Raw genomic sequence first — 9,991 nt, 5'->3', positions numbered from 1 at the left:
TTAGTTGTCCCAATGATAATCATGTCACATCTTCTTCTTTATATGCAACCTCTTTAATTCAAAAATTGATATCACAACCGGTTACATATGAGAAGGTACATTTGTACTTAATTTATATATAAAAAAATAGATTTTGGTAGCTATGAAAACGTTTAAACCCGTTGCATTTGTTTCGCCTGTCGTAAGTCAGGAACCTGATTTTCAGTGGATGTAGTTTGTTGGTGTGGTTCATAAGTGTTTTCTCGTTTTGGTTATACAGATTAGACCGTTTGTTTTCTTCTTTGAATGGTTGAACACTAGTCATTTTTGCCTTCGTAAGTCAGGAACCTATTTATCAGTGGATGTCGTTTGTTGGTGTGGTTCATAATTGTTTCTCGTTTTGGTTATACAGATTAGACCGTTTGTTTTCCTGATTGAATGGTTAAACACTAGTCTTTTTTGCCTTCGTGTAAAAGACCGTACTGTGACGTATAATGGTTTACTTTTACAAATTGCAACTTGGATGTAGAGTTGTTTCAATGCCCCTCAGACATATGTGGTAGCCTCTTTATTTTGTATATATTGTAATTGTAAAATAAAGATGTATAATTATGTTAATATAAATAAAACTTCAAAACATATTGTTTCATATAAACTTTTATTACACTGAAACGTTTCCATACATTATTCATGATTACTTGGATTTGATTGGTTAGTGTAAAGTTTTACCGCTCAGTTCCGAGGTTCTTTGTTTAGAGTCAGAAGGACTAATGGAGTCAAAATGGACACACGTATATGTCCAGTAGCCATTGAAGTGTTTGAGAATTTATAGAGAATAGTCATGATTCTATTTGCATTGACAGACTTGACATTTTGACGTGAGTTTTCTTTATCTACTTCTTTATTAATATTTCTAATATATTTTCATAGATTGAATGATTTTTGGTATGAAAGGTTATTTTTCTTTATGATCCCGAAAAGTATTATCGCTACATAAAATGCATATATTATACACTTATTTTATTATATAAAGTACTGGTAGTCATTCGTTAGAGCTATATGTACACTGTGTCTAAACCACACCGGCAAAATTTGTTCGGACTCGATGGTATCTAACATCCGGCACAATGACGGAACATTAATAGACAGAAGAAAGCTAGGTTTCTCCTTATTTTTTTTTTTTTTTTATGATATCGAAGAATATATATACATATACAACTATTTTCTATTGTGATATGCAATATTTTCTACAACCGTTCTATATTAACGAACAAATAAGTCAAAATGAATGTCAAAATGACGAATTGAGTGAACCTTGCCTCGAAATTGTTTAATTTCTCGTTAAATTGATCACATTGTACGGAAATAAAGGTACGGGAAGATAGATACTGACACGGAGATTGCAAAACTAGTCATTATGAGCATCTCAATACTTGTAATTCTGTGTATGGAACGAAAGAAATGGGTCATGTCAAATAAAAATACACCGGTTTGGTCATTGTTGTTTACTAACAATCACCCGGTTTCGTCTATATATAGCACCCGGTTTTTTTTTATTTTTTTAAAACCAACAATTTATGAAAAGCAACATTAACACGGATCTGAACATTGTTTTTCGAGAATTTAAATATATATTTATTGTAAAGTAAACTTGGCGTGTTAAAATCTATTTTAAACGGGCACTTTTGGACATAGTTAATTATGATAATACACATTTTCCTAATGAAAGGCGTGTCCCTTATTTCACTTAACTTCAAACTAATTTTTAATGGAATATAAATACTGAATAGCAAACACTTGCATCTAATTAATTTGTAACATTATTATATTTTCTTTGTTTATAATATTAGTATGTAAAGATGAAAAATAAAAGGATGTGTTTTGATTGTGTCATAATTTTAATTTACTATACTATATTATATACACTTAGTTTACAATATTTACTATCAATTATTAATACATTTATGCATGCAATCATTGACGAACAGTCCCAAACCGACTATAGTCTATACTGTTCTGCACAAATTAATCATGCATGCAGTCCTGCCAGATTTTCTGGTACTATATATACTGTGTTACTTGCGCACTAAAGAGTTTTCACACTTAAGCATCCATAACATAGCAGTGAGATTTGTAACTTTCTCCCCGTTTCTGGTAGGCACATTTATTTTCATAGGCATGTTTTTCACATTATTTTTACAGTTCAAATTCATTTCTTGTACAGTTCAAATTCAATTGAAACTTCAAGATAACTTTCGAAAACAATATCTGACAGTTTTGTATTTTCAATGTGAATAAAAGTTGGTTTGCAAAACATGACCGTCATTTATATCTAGGTCTTATTAAGAAGAAGTGACGGTAACCACTTATCCCATAAACATTGACAATGAGACAAATTTCTTTTAGACACAAAAATTATGTTGAATTAATCAAGTTTAGGTCAGCGTATGCCTTAAACAATGAGAAAAACACACAAACTGCATGAAAGCAAGCTATAACAGGGCCCTAAATTAAAAATGTAAAACAATTCAAACAAGATAACTACCTGCCTATTTTATGTTCAAAACGCATATGGTATAAAGCAACAAAAGACAACCATGGAATTACAAGCGTGTGATTCGGGAATGGACTGAGTCAAAGTGTTGTCGCTGACACAAACAGTACGACAAAAGTACAAATAATAAAAAATGATGAAAAAACCTTAACTCGTCCGATGACAGAGCCTGAATAGTAAATGCGCAATGTGTGTCAAAACTTGTATCATAGTTAAAATTATCCCTTAAATATAATAAATATACATGTATTCGCAGTTTACTATGAAGTCCACTATCACTGAACTAGTATAAATATTTATTAAGGGGCCAGCTAAAGGACGCCACCGGATGCGGGAGTTTCTCGCTTCATTGAAGACCCATTGTGGCCTTCGGCTGTTTTCTGCTCTATGGTCGGGTTGTTGTCGCCTGGAATTTGTTCGAACTTTTCATGTTGATAGACATTTTTAAATAATCTGTTGTTTTTTTAATAAGATAAGCTGTCCTGAAGTTACGGTGCGACATGTTTATGCTGGACAGACGGATAGATAGACGGAAAGATGGACGGACCGAATGACTGATAGATGGAGGAACGGACGGATAGACGGACGGATGGACGGACGGACAGACGGGTGTATACAATAATACGTCCTGTCAAAATTGGGACGGGCGTGTAAAAACGCAAAGAAATGAAAAAAAAACTCGTAATTAAAGGTCAATAAGTTTTATTAGGATATCGGCCAAGTCGATTTATTTGTATATTTATTTGTCTGCCTTATCATTTTTGCTATATAACTTTTATATATATTTGAAAAAAAATGTATAGAAATCGATAAAAAGAACTTGATATTCGGCATTTATTATAATAAACATAATCCAACTCACATAAACCGATTTCCCGGGTGTCCCTGTTTTCTCATTTCTTACAATATTTTAATTCGGTATACACTTTATAAGATAAGTGGCGAATCTAGATGACGTATAGGTTGCACGCCCAGACCCCACCTTTGGTTGCCCAAAACTATATTGATTCCTGTATTTAACGATTTTGTAAAGCAAAAAATAATCAAAATATTGTTCGACTCGCTACGCTCGGCGATATGTAAAAGTTGTTCGAATTACGTCCACTTTGAAATAAACTGAATCCGTCTGTCCGTATATATTGTCAAAATATATTGACCAACGATGCAACATCAGTGTACGATCATCATAACACAACGGCGACAGTACAGACTCGGTTTTTTTTAGTAATGTTAACAAAATAATTATCATTGAATTTTGTCGATGACCTAAGACTATTAGTATTATACTAATTTGGACATAGCAGTATAGTTACAATAAGGGATAAAAAAAAATTAATGCATGGTAGTTGTAATCCTACATTCATTTTCTATGTCGATTATGCATGCATATACAGTTGTCTTATTATCAACGTTTATCCTTAAGAAGATTTATTTTTAACGATTGTAGAAAAGATTACAAACATAGAATGATTAGATTACTTATAAAGGTGTCCATCCTTTTGTGCGAGAAAATCACATATCAATTGTGTGTTTCGATTTTTAAGACCGTAAAGTTTAATTTCAAGTTTAAACATGTTCAACATATTTTCCCATAACTCATATAGAAAACGCATATTAAGAGAGCTTTAATCTCAAAATGCTGTTAAAAAATTTCGGAATGCAAAGTAAATTAAAATATTTGTGTTCTATAAGAGTAGGAATTCAAGTTTTTGCTTATTATTTATTTGAATCTGAGACTCATATAAATGACGAACTTGTTTTCCAACGACCCACAAAACTCCTTTTGAACGCTGAAGTTAAATAATCAATTATAATGTAGTCGATTATGATTTTTTTTATTTGACCAAACCGGGTTATGCATTTTGAAATCTATGACGAAACCGGGTTGTATACATTGACGAAACCGGCCAGTTCCATTTTGACATGACCCATTTCTTTCGTTCCATACACAGAGATACAATTATGGAGATGCTCATAATTACTAAATTTGCAATCTCCGTGTCAATATCTATCTTCCCGTACCTTTCTTTCCGTACAATGTGAACAATTTAACGAGAAATTAAACAATTTCGAGGCAAGGTTCACTCAATTCGTCATTTTGACATGCATTTTGACTTATTTCTCCGTTAATATAGAACGGTGTTAGAAAATATTGCATCTCACAATAGAAAATAGTTGTATATGTATATATATTCTTCGATATCATAAAAAAAAATAAGAAAATAAGGAGAAACCTAGCTTTCTTCTGTCTATTAATGTTCCGTCATTGTGCCGGATGTTAGATACCATCGAGTCCGAACAAATTTTGCCGGTGTGGTTTAGACACAGTGATGTAAAACAGTTTAGAAAGTACACACATTCCGATCGATACTTTGAGGTGTATTCGATAAGACTTTGTTATGAGTAGATTTAAATACCACCGTGTATTACTTGTGTGAACTAGTCCGTACACAATAACATTGTTGATTGATTATAAATAGAAAACATAAACAAAGTTGTATTAGATAGCGAACTACGTTTCTGCACATATATAAAGTATTGTCCGAGTTCTGTTTTATTTTATACACACGGACATTGTTTACATTGTATGTTTTATAATAAGGTCTATGTTTAAATACGGTTTCATTAAAATCCGTTATTTAACATTGTCATTTTGGTTTACAGAACTTGTAAGCTGTCATATAGATATCACTGTGTGATATAACAGTATGTACGTTTAAATTGGTTTGTGCCACGACAGTAACAACCTTGCTCCACAAGTTGGTAAGGATTAGTAATATGTTATTAGAATTATAATGTATTTCGTTTAAAAGGTTGAATTAACTATGGAGTATATCTGTTAAGCACATAGTTTTGATAAAGAGTTATTTCCCTTGATTTTAGATGCTTTTAATATTTGTTTAATTTATCAATGTTGTTAATCTCAACAACTGAATATTATATGTAAAGACATTAATACTATGATCTGATGATTAAACATAATATGTGATCTCATTATGTTCATAACTTAAATGTATTTTTGAAGTGCAATGTTTTGTATAATACCATTATATGTAATGAAAGAATATTATACTTATCATGTGTATTACTAATTTATTATATAATCTATAAAGTTAGTATAACTTTATCATATTGTTATTACAGGGTGTTTTACGTTACTGATTAATAAATATCCTGACCCCTAGCAAACTGACTTTAGTTATCCTTGAGGCCTAAAAGTCAGCTATTACATTTGGCGCCCACTACTGGTTTTGATGGCACAGATCACCGCTAGGATCAATCTGATGATTTTACCTACGATGTCAATAGTTACCACGTGTTACCGGAAGTATGATTTGTTGTGATCACATGAGATGTCCATCACGTGTTGTTTATCAACAAAAGAACTACATGTGCGTGTTACCGGATGTTTACATTCTACACCGAAAGACAACAGTGCAGTTCAGTACATGTGTTCCGGAAATTACTTTTTAAAAATAGTAATCGAACTTTTAGATTTCCTATTTTGGAAATAGAACTTAGTTATTTTGTGATTGTGAATTTGAAATTTATTTGATTTTGATATCATTGTTTAACATTGATCTGAAGTTGATACTGTGGAATACTTAGTGCATATTGAAGGTAAATCATTTATATATTATTCCTGTATACATTTAATTTTTTTATTTCTGATTTAAACATTACATACACTTAGTTGAATTTAGTTTACACATACACTTAGTTGAATTTAGTTTACACATACACTAGTATACATACAGTACTTAGTGTTTGTTGATAGCATACATTGATACATTGATACTCGATTACACATACACATCTAGCATTACACTACAGTTAATACCCGATTTAACTTACACTTCCGTGCATACTTAGGTGCATCTGTACTTAGGTTCATTCATACTTGGGTACATCCGTACTTAGTTACATTTATACTTGTTTACATTTGGACTTAGATATTTGGTTGATACATACATGACTTAGTATCAGTTAGTGTTATTACATAGTTGATTTATTGCAATACACAACTTATACTACACACATAGAAGTTCATACTTGGAACTTAGTAGTTGTAGTTGTGCATTGATGAAATAAAAACAGAACACTTGCATACACACTTAGCATTTTCATTTTTATTTTTTGTATACAGGGATAGTATATTATATCTATGTTGGCTGACTCACAAGTAGCCATGAGTTTGTGAAACACAGAACCATGTCATATTATTGAATAATATGTGGTAATATTTAGATTTTGAATTTGAATATGTGATTTTGTATATGATATTTTTTTAAACATAGATGTGATTGTTCATGTTCACATGAGTACATACTGATGAATATTTTATAAATTGTTTGTATACATACAGAGAATGTGATATAATATTGGTGTAGTATTATGATATAGCAATAACTTGTCATTAATTTTATGTGATAACTATATTGTTATAATATCCCATGACTGATTGAGTATTTGAATATAAGTGATTAATTTGATACTAATATACTCATACTGATTTTCCGTTGACTTTACTTAGACATTCGACTTATACATTGATAGTTTATTATAGTCGAGTGAGATATCTGTAGTTTGATTTGTTGTTTGTAGTTTCACTTTGGTCATTTGAGATTTGAAGAACTGTTGTTCAAACTGTGCATTGTGTCAGATTTGGAGTTTAGTTTGTTCAATAAGGATTGAGCATACTAGAATTGTACTTAGTTGAGACTTGAAGTATCTTGGAACTTGAAAACGTTTTATTTTTTTTGGAAACTGAACTTGACCTATTGATATACATAATATATATATTGTTGAACTATAGTGCATACATTACATTGATTGTGATTGATACATGTGATTATTGTGATTGATACATGTGATTGTTGTGATTGGTTAAACATACTTACATTGTAACACTTGTATTGTTGTAATCTTTGTGTTGAGATTATAAACGTAAAAGTTTTGTAATTCTCACATTCTTGTTTAGGTACATGAGATTCTGTTAATAAAATTATTTTTTTCAGATTACATTAATCATATTTGTCATATATTTCATTTACATTTCTTTTTGATATATTGATTATATGCTTTGATTATTTTCACATAATTACTTTTGAATTTCAGATTCTTACACTAATTATTGAATTTAGTTTCAGATTTAATTATTTAGTCATACTTAATTGATTTATTCTTTTCACTTTTCACTTTGCACTGATTCTTATTCTGTTTTACAGATTTATATCTGATTTATTTATATACTTTATTTGAATTCTGAAAGTTCTGAATAGAATATAGATTTATTACAGATTATTTCATTCACATTCAGACTTTTGTTTGATATTTTTACTTTCACATTTATTTAGATTAGTATGTCGAGTTCGGATTTTAAGCAGGAGTTGTTACGACTTGGACACGTCCTTGATAGATATGAAGAAGATCTCAACATATTTAACCAACAACCTAAAAGGAGACGTATACGATCACGTAGAAAGAGAAAGCCGTATTGGTATGATCAGGAACATGATATAGCACAGCAACAGGAATTACCACATGAACCATGCATACCTTTTGACAATAGAAAGAAGCCTTTCGTATGTTACAGATGTGGAAATGAAGGTCACATAGCTATAGGATGTCGAGTTATACTAGATCACTCTCGCAAGGCATACAACTTCCAACAGATTGGTGCTGAAGACCGTACTTATGCTTCTTATCAACAACAAGCATCTAAAGAATCACCTGGCTTACTTGGAAGTCCAAATGAAGTTTCAGTAAAGATCAACGACATTACAACATCAGCTTTACTTGATACAGAATCAACCGTTAGTACAGTTAGCGAGACATTTTACAATAGATATCTTCAAGATCAGATTATTCAGCCATTGGACCTGATTATCAAGATAGAATGTGCTGATGGAAAAGATATGCCATACTTAGGATACATCACAGCTAGCATAGAGTTACCAGGAGCAGCAACAAATGGTAGTCGTCACCGTTGTTTATTTTTGGTTGTACCTGACAGCAATTACAACAGAGAAGTTCCACTACTGCTTGGTACTAATATTTTAAAGGAAATCATGGAAGATGTCAAGTTACGGTTTGGTTCAAAGTTTCTTCATGATGTCAACCTACATACCAACTGGTACTTTACCTTTCGATGTTTGCTATTGAGAGAGAAGGAACTGCAGAAGAGGTCAAACAGATTAGGACTTGTAAAATCAGCTGAAGGAAAAACCATCAAGATTCTTCCAAACAGAGATGTAATTATTCAGGGTTACACAGATCATGAATTACCGTACCACACAGTATGTGCTATGCTACAACCAACTGAGAAAGCAGATATTCCAACTGACTTAGATGTGGCTCCTACATTGCTGTCATACAGTTACAGAAACAACGGCACTATTCCAGTTCACATAAGCAACGTCACCACTAGGACAGTTACTATTTCGCCGAATGCCATCTTATGCGAGATACAGCCAGTTTCAGTAGCTGATATAGAGATAGATGCTGAGTTAGAAGATGATCCTACACATCAAGTAACCATGCCAACGAACTTGTCAGATGTGCAATTACAGCAAGGAAAAGATTTGATCCAACAGTTCAGAGATGTTTTCAGCAAGAGCGATATAGACATTGGACATAGTACAGCATTGATCTCATGGATGAAAGACCTTTCAAGCAGAGACATCGCAACAGAGTAACAACCTTGCTCCACAAGTTGGTAAGGATTAGTAATATGTTATTAAAATTACAATGTATTTCGTTTAAAAGGTTGAATTAACTATGGAGTATATATGTTCAGCACATAGTTTTGATAAAGAGTTATTTCCCTTGATTTTAGATGCTTTTAATATTTGTTTAATTTATCAATGTTGTTAATCTCAACAACTGAATATTATATGTAAAGACATTAATACTATGATCTGATGATTAAACATAATATTTGATCTCATTATGTTCATAACTTAAATGTATTTTTGAAGTGCAATGTTTTGTATAATACCATTATATGTAATGAAAGAATATTATACTTATCATGTGTATTACTAATTTATTATATAATCTATAAAGGTAGTATAACTTTATCATATTGTTATTACAGGGTGTTTTACGTTACTGATTAATAAATATCCTGACCCCTAGCAAACTGACTTTAGTTATCCTTGAGGCCTAAAAGTCAGCTATTACACATACTTATTATTTCTATTCATTTGCATGTCATACATGATAAGTCTTAATGGGCTACCAAATACTTTAAACCCCCTCCCCCCCCCCCCCCCCCCCAAAAAAAAAAAAAAAAAAAAAACAAAACAAACTTGTTTAATTTTTGTTATTGATAAGTTAGACACAGCTGAACATTATGTATATTTTAAAATAATTTGAACCGTTAGGAAAACAAATATGGCCACCAATATGGCGTGCTTCACCGGTTAGTTTCGGTAGATATTTTAAGTTCCAGAC

General features: G+C 31.5%; 1 protein-coding gene across 1 annotated transcript; it reads left to right on the top strand.

Annotated features, from left to right (window-relative positions):
• Nucleotides 1-539: 539 nt before the first annotated feature.
• Nucleotides 540-9,559, top strand: LOC139498988 (uncharacterized). The gene is made up of 3 exons (XM_071287631.1): nt 540-857; nt 5,198-5,296; nt 5,678-9,559. Exon 3 carries the CDS (start codon nt 7,897-7,899, stop codon nt 9,229-9,231), a length of 1,335 nt encoding a protein of 444 aa, XP_071143732.1. The 5' UTR covers nt 540-857; nt 5,198-5,296; nt 5,678-7,896; the 3' UTR covers nt 9,232-9,559.
• The last annotated feature ends 432 nt before the right edge of the window (nt 9,560-9,991 follow it).

This window comes from Mytilus edulis, chromosome 12 (assembly GCF_963676685.1).
Source record: "Mytilus edulis chromosome 12, xbMytEdul2.2, whole genome shotgun sequence".
Taxonomy (NCBI): domain Eukaryota; kingdom Metazoa; phylum Mollusca; class Bivalvia; order Mytilida; family Mytilidae; genus Mytilus; species Mytilus edulis.
This window is presented reverse-complemented; position numbering and strand designations above follow the sequence as displayed.